This window comes from Microtus oregoni, unplaced genomic scaffold (genome assembly GCF_018167655.1).
Source record: "Microtus oregoni isolate MIOR12 unplaced genomic scaffold, Mior012 000024F_ref0000369, whole genome shotgun sequence".
Taxonomy (NCBI): Eukaryota; Metazoa; Chordata; class Mammalia; order Rodentia; family Cricetidae; genus Microtus; species Microtus oregoni.
The window spans coordinates 24,851,375-24,872,003 of NW_024543083.1; the positions used below are offsets into that span (position 1 = coordinate 24,851,375).

General features: G+C 44.6%; 2 protein-coding genes across 2 annotated transcripts in view; one reads left to right on the plus strand and one right to left on the minus strand.

Annotated features, from left to right (window-relative positions):
- Ing2 (inhibitor of growth family member 2) lies at window positions 1–9,233 on the minus strand. Its single transcript, XM_041673851.1, has 3 exons — window positions 9,111–9,233; window positions 8,135–8,480; window positions 1–2,544 (listed from the first exon to the last, which is right to left on the minus strand). The coding sequence occupies exons 2-3, from the start codon at window positions 8,301–8,303 to the stop codon at window positions 1,874–1,876; spliced, it is 840 nt and encodes a 279-aa protein (XP_041529785.1). The 5' UTR covers window positions 8,304–8,480; window positions 9,111–9,233; the 3' UTR covers window positions 1–1,873.
- Window positions 8,593–20,629, plus strand: part of LOC121462324 (collagen alpha-2(I) chain-like) — a 26,997-nt gene continuing 14,960 nt past the window's right edge. Inside the window, exon 1 of the mRNA XM_041673852.1 lies at window positions 8,593–9,343. Within this exon, the coding sequence (XP_041529786.1) occupies window positions 8,980–9,343 (364 nt within the window). The 5' untranslated portion in view covers window positions 8,593–8,979. The remainder of the gene's footprint in view (window positions 9,344–20,629) is intronic.

The window sequence follows — 20,629 nt, forward strand, 5'->3', positions numbered from 1 at the left end:
TGCAAATTTATGACTTCTATTCCCCACATGGTATAGAAAACAAAAGTTAATTCATAAAACATGTTTTAAACAGTCAATCTGAAAGACAAGACATTCCAGGTACATCTACCTGTCAAAGCCCAAAGCCAATTTGGATGCCTCTATTAAAATGTTGTGGGGTTTCTTTCTTCTTCTCCCATAAGCTGAGGCAATGAATTACAGAGTGGTGAGCTCTCCACAGTCACACCTCAAGGCTTTGGAGAGGCTTGCTCACATGATTCTGTAACTCTATACTCAAGAGGGAAACAGGTTTCTTTACAACTCAACAAAGTTAAAAGTAAATTCTTTATCATTCTGCTCAATATTCACTGGCAATAGTCACCAAGCGACATGGCCTTGGGACGGAAATAAAATATTGTTCCTTTACCACCTCTAATCTTAAACTGTCTTCCTGCCTCGGGGTGGAGGACATTAATGAAGGGAAAAGCAAGCGATTGCATTATTAAAATCTTTCCCCACAGTACAATGCTATGATTTCAAATGAGCCTTGGAGACATTCAAGCCAACTCATTTTACAGGTGAATGACTTGACGCTCAGATAAGGTGAAATGACATGCCTACAAGTCACACAGAGAGCCTGAAGAAAAAAAAAACTTTTTTTTTTTCCAAACAAGCAGACAGGATTTTTCACATGTGTTAATCAAAAAGCATCAAGACCATCAGATTAGGAAGAAATGGTAAGAAGCACACTACACGTGGGGTTAAAGAACTAGTCCATCTGCTGCCCCCCACAACCGAAACCTGCTCAATGCAAGGACATACATTCATCAAAAGGAAAATATCAAAATCCCGGAAAGTTCAATTTACAAACACATTATGAATTGTATTGTTATAATGAAATTAGTTCAATAAACATGAAAACATCAAACAGCACCAATACCAGAGGTTAAGGTAAATATACTATTATTAAAAATAATGTATAATTACTCATTGGGATAGAAATAAATTCTAACCCCCAGTGAAACTATCTAAAATAACTGTTTGACAGAAAAGGCAATGTTTAGAGACTCATACATGCCCTCTTCCCACTGACAGGTCTGTGGCTACACATCCCAGCAGTGGGTCACATGGGAAATATCAAGACACATCCTCAAACTATTCAGCCTTGAACCATGATGCCGTGCCAGTAGGAACCAATGGCAGAATTTTGGTATTCTAACTAGCCTTACTTGTCCCAATCAAAACAAAAGCAGCCCCTTATCAAGCACTAGCTGAAGTGCATCTGTTCGGAAACAGCAGGGCATTTACAGATGCCACAACTGACAGTTATCAGAGGCTCCAAGGAAGCCCAGCAGCAAATACTCCAGGAGGAGTGCATTACTCCACTTGGAACCACATAACTTCTCCCTAGTTCCCAGAGTTTCTGGAGGACTAGAGATTTAACAAGCATATGGATACGCGGGGCCAATAAGAATCTCTAAACAGGATAGCATTGCGATTTGAAATCACCAAGGTAAGTTGACAGAGAAATCCAACAATAGATAAAATTTTGAAGCACACCGAACTGAGATGTTAGCAAACATTTGTGTTTACCCCAAAAACAGCATGGGAGTTTGAGGTGAAAATGAAACAGGCGTGGTTTGGGAAGCCACTTGAAGTTTGCTCATTCCACTCTCTCCTTCTTTCCTGCTCTCAGGACTACCTGGCTTAAAATATTTGGTAATTTAGTGCAGAAAATTAAGGTCACAGACAAAGTACAAGAACTTTTAATACACCATTAATACTAATGATTAAAAATTATTGCATAGTCTTATGCATTTACCCTAAAACATTTTCTGAAAGTAAACCAATTATATAAAAGACAAACAACCCTTTTAAAACATGGCTGCCTTCACTACCTCGCTCTTCTCTCCTTTTTTGTCTTTTCAGTACTTTTGTCCATTGTTTTCTCATTGTCTCCCCTGCACTTTGGGCAGTACCATTTCCCCTTTGGTTTATAGGTGAGTGAAACACATGAGAAGTGGAACCATTCAATGGGACACTGTTCATTGTCACAGCCTATCATTTCCCCGTAAGACACTTGGTTACATAAGCAGTAGGTAGGTTCATTGGGATCTATTGCAAACTCAACAGGCGAGGCTTCCCTTTCCTGCTTGGCCTTGGAGCGCTTCTTTTTCTTGGCGGATTTGGATTTCTTTTCTTTTGGTGGCTGATCATCACAGTCTTCAACCCCATTTGTCATGTGACATAAATCACGGCTCTCACTGGTTCGCTGTCTTCGAGGTCTTCTAGAAGATCGCTCGGGCTGACCAGAATCCATCTTTCCTTTGTCTGAGGCTCGTTCACTTTCAGCAGGATCTTGGAAACACTGGGAGTGCAGCTCCATTTGTCTTGCCCGATTTTCCACCAATTCGAGCATTTGTGTGACAATCTGAATTTTTTCATCTCCTAATTCCTGGCTATTAATCAACGCTCTCTGCAGATGTTGCTGTAGGCGTTTCTTCTGGTTTGAATCATCTTCTTTCTTATATTTTTCATAGACATCATCAATTTCCTTTAAAGTTTCTAAAAGAGGGGAAAAGGAGATTATTATGGCATATTAGCACACACATCATTTTCAAGATAGAATTAAAGCAGAAAGCACATTTGACAGCATGTACACATTAAAAACATTACTCTCAAACAAATTCGCCATCATCTAATAAAAGTGTACTCAGGAGCAAACGGCTCACAGGCAAAGGAGCTTGCTATCAACCTGACAAGCTCAATTTGGATTGGTTAGTCATTCATTCATTCACTTATTTATTCATTCACTTATTCATCCGCTCACTTATTTATTTATGCATGTATGAATGTTTGTTGGTGCTTTTCCTGCATGCATGTGTGTATGAGGTTGTCGTGTGAGCTGCAAGTGGGTAATGGGAATTGAACCCAGAACCTCTGGAAGAACAGCCAGTGCTCTTAACCACTGCAAACCCCAACAACCTCAGTTTGATCCCTGGGTCACGATATTGTAGGCGCACAGAACTGACTCCTGCAAACTGTCCCCTGACCCCCGACATATGCATCCATATGCTCTCACACAAAAATAAATAAAAGTTTTTTTTTTCTTTTTGTTGTTTTTCTTTTTTCCAGACAGGGTTTCTCTGTAACTTTGGTGATTGTTCTGGAACTCTTGTACACCAGGCTGGCCTAGAACTCAGAGAGAGATTGGCCTGCCTCTGCTTCCCGAGTGCTGGGATTAAAGGTATGTGCTACCACCACCTGGCTAAATAAAAGTAATTTTAAAAACTTTTAAAGTTTGTTCTGGTTAATTTGCTAACTTGACAGAAGCTAAAGTTATTGAGGAAGAGGATGTCTCAACTGAGAAATGCCTCAATAAGAGCACCCTTTGGGCATTTTCTTGAATTATGATTGATATAAAGAGAGCCCAGCTCACTGTGGACATTTTCAACCCTGGGCAGGTGGCTTGAGCTGCATAAGAAAGCAGGCTGAGTGAGCTATAAGGAGCAAGGCAGTAAGCAGCTGGTTTATGCTCTAGTTCCTGCTCCAGGTTCCGACCTCGAGTTCCTGTCCTGACTTTCCCTAGACAGGAACTGTGACCCGAGAGTTGTGAACTGAAACAAACCCTTTCCCTGCGGTTGCTTTTGGTGACACTGCTTTACCGCAGCAACAGAAACCCGAGACAGAGGTAAACTAACAAGAAGAACATAAACACTTAATAGTACTTATCTGTATTACGAAAGGTAAGGGGAAGAGGGAAACGGCCAGCCAGTCTGTGAAGTGCTTGCCAGATAATCACGAGGACCTAAGTGATTCCTAGCGCCCACATAAAAGGCCGGTGTGGCCCGATGGTGGCACACGCCTTTAATCCCAGCACTCGGGAGGAAGAGGCAGGCGGATCTCTGTGAGTTCGAGACCAGCCTGGTCTACAGAGCTAGTCCCAGGACAGGCTCCAAAGCCACAGAGAAACCCTGTCTCGAAAAACAAAACAAAACAAACAAACAAAAGAGGCCGGTGTGGCTGTATGCCTGTAACCTCAGTGCAGGGATGCAGACAGCCTCCCTAGGGTTTGCTGCTCAGAGGCAGTCTAGCTGAATCAGCAAGCTCAAGTGAGAGACCCTGTCTCAAAAAACAAGGTGGAGAACAATAAAGGAACATGTGGGACATCAATGTCTGGCCTTCACAGAACACACACACACACACACACACACACACACACACACACACACACACACAGAGGTATGTAATAAATTAATAATCAAAAGTATTGTGTAAGTAAGACTATTACATGCTAATTTAGAATGTGAGTTCCTTATTGCCTATTCTGTATCTGAGCATCAAATCAACTCTATATACAAAATTTACATGCTAAACTCCAGCCATAAAATTTGAGGTGGTTCTGCGTCTCCACCACAGATTATTACCCACCCGCATGTCTGCAGGATTTACAGCTCAATCGGTGATTTGTTACATGACTCCAGAAAGACAATTACCGTAATTTTCACATCCTACCCCTGGACACTTTCAAAAGACAGGCATCAGCATCATTTAGCTTCCTGTCATCTTAGTTTTAATGGCTCTTTGACTTTAGCATCACAGGGGAAATTCTGAAAATCAAAACTATTTCTAGATTAGATCTGTTGTTCTTGGCATCCACAGAGCAAGCCACTCCAAAATTACAGTAAAGTCAGCACTGGGTCATTCTACCTTTGTCTCTAACTCAGCAGTTGAGTCTATGCTTGTGGAAGCTGCTAAGGCAATTGTATAAAAAGTTGGACACTTTTGAAACAAGCAAGAGCTGAGTCACCAGAATGTACAATTTCACCAGTTGCCAAAAAAATCTAATTAGTTTTATTCAAATCTGTTCTATTTCTTACTCATATAAGGCACAATGCTTATATCAAAGAGATCAGTCTTGTTGAGGATAAAAAAATAAATATTAACCCTACTTTCCAATACTATGTAGCATATCATTGTTTTAGCTCCAATGTCATTACTATTATATCCCATACCATTGTTTTATATTCCAATTGTAAAGAGCAGAAATGTTAAATAAGTAAAATACATATAGTGGCTGTCTGAAATCAGGTAAGAAACACAAATAATCAGCATATTTAGGGATTCCCTCCTCCCTGGAAACTGCAGGTATTAATACTCGATGGACAATTTTACCATTAAAGCTGAAGGTACCAAGAGTACTCCTATCTGCACATCATAGCTGTAAATTAATTTTTACATTGTGTGCGCATGAGTTTATAAGCACTCATGCATGCACAGCACTCATCACTGAGTTCCTTGTGATATACTTGCACACTGACACTATAATGAAATAAAAATTTATGTTTTAAAGGCGCCTGAATTATACAGTGAGATTTTAAAAAAATATATCATTTACTCAGCCCATAGATAGAGATTTTTTCCTTTATCTGGCTGGGCCTGGGGCTGGTAATCCCAGCTACTTGAGAAAATGAATGAGGCAGAAAGATCACAAGTTCAAGGCCAGCCTCAGTGACCTTCTGAGTCAAAATAAACAGTAAAAAGAGGGGTTGGGATAACTCAATGGTAAATGCTTGCCATACAGGTGTGAGACCCTGGGATCAATACACAGCCACTTAACAAAATTACACAGCGCAAGCCCTTGAGGATGCCCTCACTTTTACACAAGGAGAAGAACTGCCAAATCTGTACATCTGATCTTACAGCACTTCCCACACACAGTATGACAGGAACTCGGATTACATGTTACAGTCTAGCTCAAAGGTCACCATTTCCCCAGAAAATTATGAATGAAAGGCTGAGGAAACCATACAAGTTTTCTAATAACCATATCCTGCAATGAATATTTAATTTGATTGTTTTTTTCTTTATTTCTCTACTTAATGGACTGTTCAGTGATTCCAGACTCAGACAGGCAAGGAGCAATTCCTTTGGCTCCTTTACTAAGCACTGGCCCCTGTATCAGAAAGTACTTAAGAATCAGTGAAAATAAAATCTGAGCCAAGAACACAAGAATACATAAAGCTTCTAACAAAAATAAAACTATGAAGTTAGGCTTAGCAACTAAGTGCAGGCCTTTCAGTACTATTAAGGCTCACTACTCATGTTACCTGAGCAACTGATGACAATTATAGAGAACTGGAATCAAAGACTTTCCTGTCAAAAAATTATGTCACTAACAACCTAAAACAGTCTCAGTTTTGTGCCTTTAAAGAATACAATACAACGTTAACATAAGGCAAACTACAAATTTTGGCACAGAATTCTTAAGCAGGCGTCCCATTGCTAGGTTGCCATTCATGTATGTCCCCCATGTCTATAGAAAAAAACCCACAGGATGATGCTCGTAAAGGGTGGGGGTGGGGTGGGCTCTAGGACAGTGGTAAATCCTCTACCTATCCTGTGTGAACCCTGAATTCAATCCCTTGGCAATGAGAAGAGTCACACAATTCGCAAACACGTGTGTTCTTGAAGATAGCTTTGAAATAAAATATTCTCCACATAATTAACTGAATACATTACCTTAGTACTGTAAATTTTATCTATAAAAGTCACTTTCTTTTTTACCTTGTATGTTGAACCTTGTGAAGATACGGGCACACCGTACAAACAATACTGTCTTTTCCCACAAATTCTTTTTTTTTTTTTTTTTTTTTTTGGTTTTTCGAGACAGGGTTTCTCTGTGGCTTTGGAGCCTGTTCTGGAACTAGCTCTGTAGACCAGGCTGGTCTCAAACTCACAGAGATCCGCTTGCCTCTGCCTCCTGAGTGCTGGGATTAAAGGCGTGTGATCGCCCGGCTCCACAAATTATTCTTACCAAAGACTCAGAAGACAAAATTGTTGTTGGTTGAGACACCAAAGAGTTCTAACATACAAAAACAACGTCACCATGAGGTTTTAAGTTACAGGGCTAGTGACAGGTCTGGAAAAACAGAGTGGCTACAAGTTGTTTTTCCGGTCCACATTAGGTCTAGGCTGTTCCCTGACTAAAGGACGAACTTATCCCCACTTATCTTCTGTCCTAGGAGCAGAAAGGTACTACAGTCCCTAAAGGTGACTTCCTGTCCTAGTTTCTTTTGACGACAAACACCCTCCCCCTTAAAAAAGAAATTAAAAAGCTTTTCTCCTCGTTTAAACTTGGTGAAGGAGGAAGCTAAGGGGTGCTGGGACGCCAAGTGGTTGCCCAGCCAACGAACCCACTTCCTCCAGAGGTCCGGAAGTGACACACAGCCCGGAACCTACGCTGAGCCGGGGTCAGCGACAGTCCCAGAGCAGTGCCCGTGCCTTGATTCACTGGGTGGGAAAGATTTGAAACAGCACCCCCACAACACTGACTCCGCCCAGGCATCTAATGCCCCGCCCAGCAGGTGCCCCGCGAGCACTCAGCTCAGTCCACCCCGGCCCCTGCGTGCAGTCCGCCGTGCCGAGGCCCGCGGGAGCGCGCGCCCCGCCCATACGACGTCACACCTGCAGGCCCCGCCCCTAGACCGGGGCCCTCCCCCGCCACACACACACCGACACGCTCACGTATACACACTCACACACATACAGACACACACTCTCTCCGCCCGGCCCTGCAGGGGACCCCTCCCCTTTAACCATTTGGCAGGAGCCAAGGAACGGCTGAGGCACCGGACGGCCCGGAACTTTCCCCGGGGCGAGAGGGGAGCACAGAGTGTCCCAGTCCCGCGCCACGCCGGGAGCCGGAGGGGGGGGGGGGGGACCGTCACCCAAGTCCACCTTCGCCGTCCTCTCGCCCCCTCCCCCCGCACGTTCCTGTGCATCTGCTCGCAGAGGGAGGGACCCGGCGGGCAGGGGCCAGCAGGCCCAGCACCCAGCCCAGCCCGCGCCTCACTGCACACTCGCCAGCCCGGGGCAGGACAAGCGTGCGGCAGCCCAGCCGACGGGCACCGGAACAAATGCTCGCTTAAAATGGCTGATTCCCGTCCGCGGCAGCTGCAGCCAGCAGCCCGGGATGCAGCAGCGGAGGCTGAGGGGCGGCTCTCGGAAGTCCCAGGCAGCCGCAGTCAGGACAGGGAGGGCCGCGAGGCCGGTCTGCAGTCGCCCCCCCTACCCCCGCTTCCCGGTTCCACAACACCGATCGCTCGCTGCACTTCCCCGACACTGTCACCCGAGAGAGAGAGAGAGAAAGTACCTTGGTATTTGTTGTCCAGCTCCCGCAGCACCGACACGTTCCTCTGCATGTCGTGGGGCAGCGACTCCACGCACTCCAGGTAGTCTTGCACGTAGCAGGTGAGCAGCCGGCTCCGCTCTCCGGTCAGGAGCGCGGCCGACGAGTACAGCTGCTGCTGCTGCCCTAACATCCTGGCGCCGCCGCTGCTGCTGCTGCTCCTCGCCGCCGCCGCCGCCGCCGCCTCCGCATCCAGCAGCTACACATGCAACAGCCACGACCGCCGCTCCTCCGCTCGGCCGCCCGGCGCCGCGGGGACACGGCCGCCGCTCGAGAGGGCACCGCCGAGTCCCCCGATCTCCACTCCCCCCTAAGAAGAAACCCTCACTCCCCGCCCCCGCGGGAACAAGCCCAGGGGCGGGGCGAGACCTGGGCACCCTCCGGCCCCCTCCCTCGCGGGGGGAAAAGAGAGCAGCGGGGTTCCCCGCGGCCGATGGCGCCGGGTTCCCGAGCGGTGACACGGGCTGTCACCCCGGGAGTCCCCAGACACTACCGGAGCTGCCCGGTCGCCCAGATCCCCGTGACAAGTCCCTCGTTGCCCTCTCTCCGCGCTATCAGCCTCGGTGCCTGCCGGAGTCTCAGTGGACTTGCCCCCGCCCCTAAGCCAGCGGCCGCGTCTGCGCCTGCGCGGCACTCACTCCTAATAAGGCCGGGGCCCCGCCCCTATCGCCCTACCGGAGGGTTCGCATTCTCCCGCCTTCCCTGCGCCACCCGGGCGATTGGTCTGTCAACTCTCGCCCGGGGTGGGGGGAGGGCGCGGAGGGTGGCCAAACGGCAGGCTGCGCCCCGCCCCCTCTTAAAGGGGCCGCATGGCTGCACCGACCCCTTCGCCCCAAGTCCGACGGTTGCCCCCGAGAGCCCAGGCGGCCGGGTTCCCGTTTCTGTACCCCACCGGGATGAGGGAGCGCCGGCCCGGCTCGCTCGACCCCGTGGCACCGACCTTGCCTCCATCTGGCGGATCCGGGATGCGCCTCCCTCGCGAGCCTCCGAGACTGCGAGCGGGGCCCCAGGGCGCTGCCGGCCGAGTGAGGCCTGCGGGAACTAAGGCGACCCAGGGTGCAGCGGGCGCGGCTCCGGGCATGCGCGGCGACTTCCCGCCGAGCGCCCAGCGGCCGTGGTCGGTCACCTCCGGCCGCTGCGGGCCTCACCGAGCACCGGGGGCTGACCGCGGAGGTAGGCGGTGCGCCCTGAGTCCCCGCCTGGCGTGCGGTCCCCTTCCCCAGCGCCGGGGTGGCTGGCAGGGTCGGCTCCCCTTCCCGAGCGCCTTGCATGTGTGGTTTAGGGAGAAGCTTGCAAGACTGTCCCCCCCCCCCCCAAACCACCTTAAGGAAACTTCAGGGATCGGGTCACTTAAGCATCAAACGCCGGCGAGGACCTGGCTTGGTCGCGGAATGAGAAACACGCTCGCGCGTACACGCACACACACACACACTTAGACTCACACGGCATTTTATTTTCACTCGGTTTTGTCACTAACAAGTAGGTGAGCAGTGCAGATGGTATTAAAAATCCAAAGAGCCAGCGAGTGCGGTGCTTTCTGTGTGAGCGGATTTTCAGGCTCACTCTCCGAGTTGCTGTCAGTGAAATGCCAGGCGGAGGAGCGAGTTGTAATCACGGCTCCACTTCCGGGATGTATATAAATAAGTGAGTTTTATTTTTTAAAGAAACCGGTGTAAGTAGAAGGAGTCCTCTCCAAATTTTGATGAAACGCCCCCCTCCCCCCAGTAAGCCCTATTGGGAGCAGAGTATTTGAGTGAAAGAAAATGAAGAGTACTAAGTTTGGGTCCCCTTGCCTGGTTTGCAGCGCTGTACCTGTTGCATGCCCAGTTCAGAACACTTCCGACTAGCGGTGTGTGCTAAGCAGCTGTTGACATACTAGTGAAAATCTAGGGCTGGTCTGGAGGATATTTTGAATTTCATAACACACAACACGTAATTCCGCGTCCCGAGGACAAGGGCGATATTGTAAAGGACTGGGAACGCTTCGTGTGGTCTTTTAACTCGGGGATTTTGACCCCTCTATTATTAAAAGTCAACCCAGGCCAAAAAACAAAAACAAACAAACAAAAAACCAGACAATTGAATTTCTGACGACTTGGGCGAATTTTCTGTCTGCAAGTCTTTAAATCTTTCATATTGAAAATCATCATTGTTAAGAATTGAAGGTGACTTAGGTTTTGTTGTTGTTTATTTAGTTGGTGGTTTTGTTTTGGATTTTGCCAGAACTCGATGTTTGTTGCTCACAAATTTGATTCAGCTAATCCCCCTGCAAGATCGAATTAATGCAAGACGCAGTGTTTCTTTTTTATTGGAGTCAGGCACTGGGGACCTATGGATTTTATGCAACCTGCTCACTGCACACACCAGGCCGACTACGATGTGTGAGTCGGTGATGCAGAATTCCCAAATTCGACAAAAACAACAAGAGCTGGGAATCAAGAAAGGATTTGGAAAGCATTCTTGTTGTGTTTCCACTAGGACGGGTATATGAACTTCAGATACAATAACGTGTGAATGGCCGCAGCTGTACTTTTCTTGCTATTTGTATTTACACTGGTAATCTCATCCTGGCCTCCTTCTGCTAGCAGCCTGTGTGGGGAAAGCTCTTGCCTGGGGATGGCAAGTGGGCATAGTTCCTCAACCCAACTCCTGGCCCTAGTTAATTTATCATTGTCCTTTTCTTCTAAGTAGCCAGTCATGTGGCCTCTTCAAATTGGGTTGTTTCCTAGCCCTTCCACATGCAGAATTTAAAAAATCCCCACTCTCTACAATATAGAAATTGATCATATTTAATTGTGGTGGGGGGAGGTATTTTTCTTTGGTCTTCTGTTCTTTTTTTTTTTTTTTCTCTCAAGACAGGGTTTCTCTGTAGCTTTGAAGCCTGTCCTGGAACTAGCTCTTGTAGACCAGGCTGGCCTCAAACTCACAAAGATCTGCCTGCCTCTGCCTCCCGAGTGCTGGGATTAAAGGCTTGTACCACCACTGCCTGGCTTCTGTTCTTTTCTTATACTGACCTTGAAAATGATAAACAGCTGATGCCCCCAAGTTAGTGTTCAATTGACTTTAAATTACTGGACTAAATCTAGTATATACCATTCATTAGGCCCCTGATGGGAAATGTCTCCAAGCCTATTTCCTTTATAATAAAACATTTCTATCCTTTGTTAATATTATATGAGAGGAACAATCTCAACTAATTAAAAGCAAACTAGGAAGAAGTTCTTAGGGAAAAAAAATCAGCTTCTGCTTTAAATCAAGCCAATTAAATTAGAAAATCCTTTCTTCTACTGTTTAATTTTTTATTTTTTTCCTTTTTAAAGTTTTGTAAGTGTCTTCCCTGCGTGGATGTTCATCATGTACATACCTGGTGCTCAAGGAGGCCTAAAAGGGTGTCGGACCCTGTGGGACTAGAATTTCAAACAGTTGTAAGCCACCGTGTGAGTTCTGGGGACCAGCCCAGATCCTCTGTAAGAACAAACAGCAAGAGTTCTTACTCTCTGAGCCTTATCTCCAGCCCTGAATTTTTTTTTTAACTTTTTGGATTTTGCTTTTTAACAGTGCTTCTTAGGTTAGTATACAAAGTAAAGGGTTTCATCATGCCATCCTCATATAAATGTGTCACAGACCAGGCTGGCCTCAGACTTGAGGGTGTCTTGGTGTGTCTAGCTCCCAAGTGCCGGAAGTACAGGCTTGTGCTACTGTGCACAGTGTGGCCTGGATTCTAATTGTTCTTAATGATAAAAACCCGGAGTTAGATATTAGGTCACTGGAGAGACCTTTTACCTCTTCCAAATCCTCAGACTGAAAAAGCGATCCTGTCTCTGCCAAACCTCAGACTGCACTGAGCTCCCATCTCTTCCTGCCTTATATTCCTCTCTCCACCCATCCATATCACTCCTGTCTCCACCTCCCTAGTGCTGGGATTAAAGGCCCGTGATCCCAATTTGGGGATCACCTTTGTGTGAACTCTGTTTCTCTTTTAGACAGATTCAATCTTGTGTAGCTCAGGGTAGCCTTGAACTAACAGAGATAGATCTCTCTGCCTCTGTCTCCTGAGTCCTAGAATTAAAGGTATATGTCACCACTCCCTGGCCTCTCATGGCTTAGTTCTGCACTCAGATCTTCAGGCAGGCTTTATTTGTTAAAACATAAACAAAATATCACTACAGCCCAGCTTAATGTTCTTAAATATTTTTATGATGAAAACTTCCAAACACAAAAGTATGTATACCGTCCACCCACGGTCAACATTGTCATTGTGTTGTTTAATCTATAACCCTTGTTCTTTTTTAACCCTCAGTGGATTGTTAAAATCTTATGTGAGAGGCTCTAGAGTTGGCTCAGTGGTTAAGAGCACTTACTGCTCTTGGAGGACCTGGGTTCAATTCCCAGTACCCACAAGGTGATTCACAATCACCCCTAGCTCCAGTTCCAGGGCAATCTGACTCCCTCTCTCACCTCTGTGGGCAACAGGCATCGATGGGTGCACCTACATTCATGCAGGCAAACACTTATACACATAAAATAATTTTTAAAAATTTTAAAGGCAGGACCTCTATAAGACCCCTGAACAGTCAGCCAAAGTGTTTAGTGTCTTAGCAGTCTAGGGTCCCTTGCTGTATCCCTACTTCTACTTTCTGCTCAAATTCCCCTCAGTAAAGTCTTGTATAAATGATGTGTAGAAAAAGAATTGCTTGTTATGGAAATTTGGGGAATATATCTCGTGGTATGTGTTGGTGGCTCACAGTCATCTATAACTCTAATCCCAGGGGGAGCCAGTGTCGTCTTCTGACCTCTGTGGTACCAGGCACCCACATGGTGCACATATATATGTGCAAGCAAAATACCCAACGTGTGCAATAAAAAAACTTACATGAAAATACTTTATGAACAGATAAGAGATAACAAGATTTTAGACATACATTGCTATTACCCTAACTCATTTTTTTTATAATTTAAATTTTCGTGTTTATCTCCTGTCTCATTTAATCTTTCCACATTTGATTTAACAGAATACAATCAAGCCTCAAACATTTCATTTGGTTAGTGAGGTCTTTCCCAAACAAGTAAGAGCAGTTAATTCCTTCTTGAGTTTAATGAAACGGCAGTGTTTTTCTGATATTTGGATGGTTGAAAAGCACTCTTAAAAACATGGGGAGAAATTACTGTAAATAAAATCTCATATCAAAAGGTCACCAAATCTGGTGTGGTGGCATACTTCTTTAATCTCAGCACTTTGGAAGCACAAACAGGTAAAAGTCTGTGAGTTCAAGGTCAGCCCCTTTCTACTTAGGGATTTCCAGGCCAGCTACACAAAGAGGCCTTGTCTTCAAAACATAATAAAGGCAGAAGCCGGGAGGTGGTGGCGCACGCCTTTAATCCCAGCACTCGGGAGGCAGTGGCAGGCGGATCTCTGTGAGTTCGAAACCAGCCTGGTCTACAGAGCTAGTTCCAGGACAGGCTCCAAAGCCACAGAGAAACCCTGTCTCGAAAAAAAAAAAAAAAAAAAACATAATAAAGGCCACCAGTTGACAACTTTCCATAGAAATGTATTTGTACCTAATGCAAACGAGTCCTTGAAATCTCGAAGTTTGTATTAATTTTAGAGATAATTGTTCTGGATGGTCCTGTGAAGATTTTAAATTCTCTCGAAAAGCCCAAAACTTCATCACTACAGAAAACAACCAATAAACTTGCGAATTAATGATCTCCACTAAGCTCAGTTTTTTTTTTTTTCTTTTTGGTTTTTCGAGACAAAGTTTCTTTGAACTAGCTCTTGTAGACCAGGCTGGCCTCAAACTCACAAAGATCCACCTGCTTCTGCCTCCCGAGTGCTGGGATTAAAGGCGTGAGCCAACACAGTCCGACTGAGCTCAGGTTTTTTTTATTATTTATTTATTTATTTATTTATTATGTATATAATATTCTGTCTTTTTGTATGCCTGAAGAAGAGGGCACCAGACCCCATTACAGATGGTTGTGAGCCACCATGTGGTTGCTGGGAATTGTACTCAGGACCTTTGGAAGAGCAGGCAATGCTCTTAACCTCTAAGCCATCTCTTCAGCCCCCTGAGCTCAGTTTTAAGACATGTTAGTTGCTTTATAAATACAGCTAACATACACTAGTTAATTAAAAAGAATATTTATATAAAAGTCTTCACCAACTGACAAAACCTCTTACAAGTGGTGTCCCCCACTGCCCCTCCCCCCAAAAAAACCCAATAAGAATAAGCTCTATGTAACTTGGTGTCCTTTTTACCAAATCCACTGTATCTGGGAAATGGAGATTGGACTGGACCCATTTGGACGTTGTGCTGCTCGTCTGCAAATGAAAAAATGCTTACACTAAATCTTGACGTCATGATTTAATCATATTTGGTAAAGGAAGGAAGTGTACCCTTGAGATGTGATTTCATTTTAGCAGGAATTTTTTTCATTTGAGAAAACACAGCTGGGCAGTGATGGTGCATGTCTTTAACAACCCCAGCACTCAGGAGGCAGAGGCAGGCGGATCTCTGTGAGTTTGAGGCCAGCCTGGTCTATAGGAGCTGGTTCCAGGACAGGCTCCAAAACTAAAAATAAGAAAAGACATTAGCTAGAATAGGACAAAGTTAGGGAAATACCAGCTACTCTGTTGAAAATGCTACATGCAGTCTAACTACTTCAGGTTTGGGTTATATAGCAGTTTGTTCAACACTTAGGGTAACTAACTACTAATAGCAAAAAGTTACCCTAAAACATGTGAATTAAGGAGCCAGAAATTCAGCATAAGCATACTATTCCCATAACTATGAAAAAGGCAAACATTTTGTCCCCTTGGTTATCACACAGAGAAAAATAACGCATATGTTATACTTTGCATAATGCTGACCAGAAAAACATTCATTTTCCCTAGATGGTTACCATAGTTACATGAGCCATTTATAACATCAAGAGGGGGAACTAGGTCACAGTATTGAAGGAGTTTGAATTATGCAATTATGTTTCCTAAAAGCAGAGGAAAGGTTTGAAATTTAGAGAAGAGAGATTTATGCTGTGTGTTCAAATTGAAATTATGGTCTGATTTTGCCTGTGAAACTTTAAAATTTGGTCCAAAATCAAAGTATTTATATAGTAGATGCGTTGCTCAACTTTGTAGTAAGTAGATCCATAAGTGCCGTTTTTTAAAAGATACCAGAACATTCTGTCCTTGCCGATAACCCTTTCATCCCAGTAGGCTGTCTTTCCGGAGATGTTTTGCCAGTAACCTGTACACCCCGTAGCTGCCCGAGGACCTGAGTGGTCAGACGTACACGTGGGAACTGCGGCTCTCATACCTTCTTCCACAGCCTGAGAGAAAGCGTGGCAGGATACCCGTGAGACACTGTCCGTCGTTTGCGAAATGCTGATACTGCCTTGGACTCGTTAACTTGTGTACTTGTGGTTTGCTACAGATATCATCAAGTGGAAATGAAAGCATGTGGGGAGGAAAGAGAGTGAGGCTTTTTGATTGTTTCTTAGATGGTGTGGCCTGGAACGCATAGAGATCGGTCTGTTCCTTTCCAAGGGCTGGGATTAAGTGCATGTGCTACCATATCTACAGAGGGAATTGTGCTGCCCAAGGGCTGGGATTAAGTGCATGTGCTACCATATCCACAGAGGGAATTGTGCTGAGAGCCATCCTTCTTGTAATACATTTTTATTCATTCTTTGAAAACGTCATATATCCATACAATATATTTTGATAATATTTATTCCCACTCCTCCCAGATCCATTCCTTATCTCCCATTCCCTCCCAGTTCCACGTCTTTCTTGTTTCAATTATTTCTTTTTTTTTATTGATATTTATTGAGCTCTACATTTTTCTCTTCCCCTCCCTGCCTCTTCCCTCTCCCCTTCAATCCTCCCCCAAAGTCCCCATGCCCCCAATTTAGTCAGGAGATCTTGTCTTTTTCTGCTTTCTACTTCCCATGTAGATTATATCTATGTAAGTCTCTCTTAGTGTTTGCATTGTTGTCTAAATTCTCTGGGATTGTGGTTTGTAGGCTGGCTTTCTTTGCTTTATGTTTAAAAAACACCTGTGAGTAAGTATATGTGTTAATTGTCTTTCTGTGTCTGAGTTACCTCACTCAAAATAATGTTTTCTAGCTCCATCCATTTTCTTGCAAAATTCAAGCTGTCATTATTTTTTTTTCTGCTGTGTAGTACTCCATTGCGTAAATGTACCACATTTTTCTTATCCATTCTTTGGTTGAGGGGCATTTAGGCTATTTTCAGGTTCTGGCTATGATAAACAAAGCTGCTATGAACATAGTTGAGCACGTGTCCTTGTGGCACGATTGAGCATCCTTTGGATATATACCCAAAAGTGGTATTGCTGGGTCTTGAGGAAGGTTGTTTCCTAATTTTCTAAGAAATCGCGGCACTGACATCCAAAGGGGCTGTACCAGCTCGCATTTCCACCAGCAATGCAGAAGTGTTCCTTTTTCCCCACAACCTCTCCAGCATAAGTTGTCATCAGTGTTTTTGACTTTGGCCATTCTTATAGGTGTAAGATGGAATCTCAGAGTTGTTTTGATTTGCATTTCTTTGATGACTAAGGATATTGAACATTTCCTTAAGTGTCTTTCAGCCATTTTAGATTCCTCTGTTGAGAGTTCTCTGTTTAGGTCTGTACTGCATTTTTGGATTATGTGATCTTTTGGTGTTCAGTTTCTTGAGTTCTTTGTATATTTTGGAGATCAAACCTCTGTCTGATGTGGGGTTAATGAAAATCTCTTCCCATTCTGTAGGCTATTGTTTTGTCTTGTTGACAGTGTCCTTTGCTTTACAGAAGCTTTTCAGTTTCAGGAGGTCCCATTTATTGTTTTTCTCAGTGTCTGTGCTGCTGGGGTTATATTTAGGAAGTGGTTCCCTGTGCCAATGAGTTCAAGTGTACTTCCCACTTTTACTTCTATAAGGTTCAGTGTGGCTGACTTTATGTTGAGGTCTTTGATCCATTTGGACTTGAGTTTTATGCATGGTGATAGATATGGGTCTATTTTTATTCTTCTACGTGTTGATATCCAGTTATGCCAAGCACCACTTGTTAAATATGCTTTCTTTTTTCCATTTGACATTTTTTGCTTCTTTATCAAAGATCGGGTGTTCGAAGATGTGTAAATTGATATCCGGGTCTTCTATTTGGTTCCATTGGTCCTCCTGTCTGTTCTTATGCCATCAATTATTTCTTTTATTGTTTGTTATAATCACATTTCCCCCTTTCCTTTCCTCCCTCCAACCCCATATAACCCCCTTGCTCTCTTCCAAATTCACGACCTCTTATCATTCTTTGTTGTTATATACAATACGTACAGACACACATATTTCTAAATACGTAAATACAAACTGTTCAGTCTGCAAAATGTATGTATGTTTTCAGGGCTGACCACTTGGTGTTAGATAGGCAATTGGTATGCCCTCCTGGAGCAGCTTTCTCGCTCCAGCATTGCTTAGTTACCTATAGTTTGTTGTATAGGTTTGAGGCCACATGGGCTTCCCCTGTCCACTGTGCATGTCTATTGGTGTCGTCCTTGTTTAGCTCACATTTTAGGCAGTCTTGTTGGTGAGACTTAGTGGGGGCATCTTTTTTTTTTTTTTTTTTTTTGGTTTTTTCGAGATAGGGTTTCTCTGTGGTTTTGGAGCCTGTCCTGGAACTAGCTCTTGTAGACCAGGCTGGTCTCGAACTCACAGAGATCCGCCTGCCTCTGCCTCCCAAGTGCTGGGATTAAAGGCGTGCGCCACCACCGCCCGGCTTCTGGGGGCATCTTTTGACATTCTTAGGAGACTTGACCTCACAGCCAAAGCCTGGTCCTCTGGTTCTTGCAGTCTTTCGGCCCTTCTTCTGCAATGATCCCTGAGTTAGGTGTGCCTGCAGTGCACTTCCATCCTTCCTTTGTTCTGGATCACTGGTTCTTCAGTGGAGAAGAGTGCACCTAACAGGCAGCCTCACTTAGGAGCTGCCAGAGTTACCGTGCCTGTCCTGGAGTCAAGTAGGAGAGTTTGAAGATCGCCCTACAAAACTGCCTACGTGAACTGATGCCATGGCTCAGCCAAGTGAGGCGTTTGAAGCCCTGACAGGGACCCGAGTTCCCTCTCCAGATCCCACAAAGTAGAAGAGAAAGTTGACCCCTGAGAACTGTCCACTGACCCCTACGAGCTTGCCTTGGCAGGTGCACACCTGTGCTCATACACACGTCGCCTCCAGACATGTTGTACAGGTGACGATGGGACAGAGAACAGTAAACCCGCCCAGCGTCCCAGAGCAGTACATAAAGGAAGTATACACCAAAAGACTGAAACAAAACTTCATCTGACTTTCTGGCTGAAAATCATTATTGGAAAGAAAAATACCAATAGAAAGAAAATTAAGGACTTGGGATTTTAGGAATTTTTTTTTCTGTGAAGTCTTCTAGCAAATTTAACAGAATCACCCAAAAAGGGCGATTTTCTCTTCAAACTATCACTAAACTGAAAATACCTGTCTAAATACCAGTCAAAATTACTTAGACTTATTTTCAAGAGCCTTCAGCCCTAACTGGAAATTTGTCTTTTAAAAATGAAACTAATAAGCCAGGCGGTGGTGGCGCACGCCTTTAATCCCAGCACCTGGGAGGCAGAGGCAGGTGGATCTCTGTGAGTTCTAGGACAGCCTGGTCTACAAGAGCTAGTTCCAGGACAGCTAGAGCTAAACAGTAAAACCCTGTCTTGAAAAACAAAAACATACAAGCAAATTAAAAAACAAACAAACAAACAAACAAAACGAAACTAATACCATTGGCCAGGTGCTCTGAGCTAGAGTCTTTTGTTCTTTTTAAGTTATTCTAATTGGGCCGCAGGTGGAGTGCACTCTCAGTGGTGTGTGAGGGCCTATCTCAATCTCTAGAACCTAAAGAGGGAATTTTAATCAATTCTTTTTTGTTGTTGTTGTTTTGTTTTTTTTGAGACAGGGTTGCTTTGGGGCCTGTCCTGGAACTTGCTCTTGTAGACCAGGCTGGCCTCAAACTCACAGACACCGCCCACCCACCACTGTCTCCCGAGTGCTGGGATTAAAGGCCTGCGCCGCCTGGCTGGTATGAATTACTTGTTGGAGCTATTGTCACATTGACTGCTTTTGACATGATTAATCCAGATTTTGGTGAATAATATCTTTCACAGGAAAAGGATTTTTTAAACTGCTTATTAAACACTTATTTCCATAAACAGACATTTCCCAACAACTTCTGTACCTGAAAGTAGTATATGTCACTTATACAACATATGTAGGAAAGGCTTCTGGGAAATTATGTTTAAGCTTTATTTTTTTTTTTAATTTTTTTTAATATTTATTTATTTATTATGTATACAATATTCTCTCTCTGTGTGTATGCCTGAAGGCCAGAAGAGGGCGCCAGACCTCTTTACAGATGGTTGTAAGCCACCATGTGGTTGCTGGGAATTGAACTCAGGACCTTTGGAAGAACAGGCAATGCTCTTAACCACTGAGCCATCTCTCCAGCCCTTAAGCTTTATTTTATCAAATAATTTTGTTTGTTTGTTTGTTTTTGTTTTTCAAGATAGGGTTTCATTCTGTAGTTTTGGATTCCGTCCCAGTACTGGCTCTGTTGACCAGTCTGGCCTTGAACTCACAGAGACCCACCTGCTTCGGCTCGGGATTAAAGGCGTGTGCCACCATCACCGGGCTGTCAAATAATGTTTTAAATCCAAGTGTGTATGTGTGGGTATTCTTGTGAGAGTGCATGTTTATGTGTGGGGGTCAAAGGACAACCTAAGATGCCAGCATTTTTGCTTTTTGTTTACGTTGTTTGATACAGGCCCTATTGTTCCTGGCTGTGTGTGCTGGCTAGCTGGCCCCAGGGCTTCTGGAAGCTTCTCCTCCACCTTTTATCTTGCTGTAGGAGTTCTCAGATGATAGGCGTGTGCTACTGCAGTCCACCTTTGATATGAGTTTCCGGGACCCAGACTCAGGTCCTGATGCTCGCACGAGCTCCTTACCCACTGCACCTTCTTAGCCAGTCATTTTATTTTATTTTTAATTATTTATTTATTTATACAGTATCCTGCCTCTAGGGCAGAAGAGGGCACCTGATCTCATTATAGGTGGTTGTGAGCCACCACGTGGTTGCTGGGAATTGAACTCAGGACCTCTGGAAGAGCAGTCAGTGCTCTTAGCCGCTGAGCCATCTCGCCAGCCCTAGCCAGCCATTTTAAAGGACTGGTTTTATAAAAACAGATTTTATAAGACCACAACTGAGAATCAACTTTGTTTTTTGTTTGTTAGTTTGTTTGTTTGGGTTTGGTTTTTAGTTTTTCAAAACAGATCGGTTTCTCTGTGTAACAGCCCTAACTTCCTGGAACTAGCTCTTGTAGACTAGGTTGGACTTGAACTCACAGAGATCTGCCTGCCTCTGCCTTCTGAGTGCTGAGATTAAAAGTGTGCG

Coding starts and splice junctions, on each gene's coding strand:
- Ing2 (XM_041673851.1), bottom strand. CDS start 8,303: ATGTTAGGGCAGCAGCAGCAGCTGTACTCGTCGGCCGCGCTCCTGACC. Junction 2,545..8,134: donor GCTGGACAACAAATACCAAG/GTACTTTCTCTC, acceptor CCCCTCTTTTAG/AAACTTTAAAGGAAATTGAT.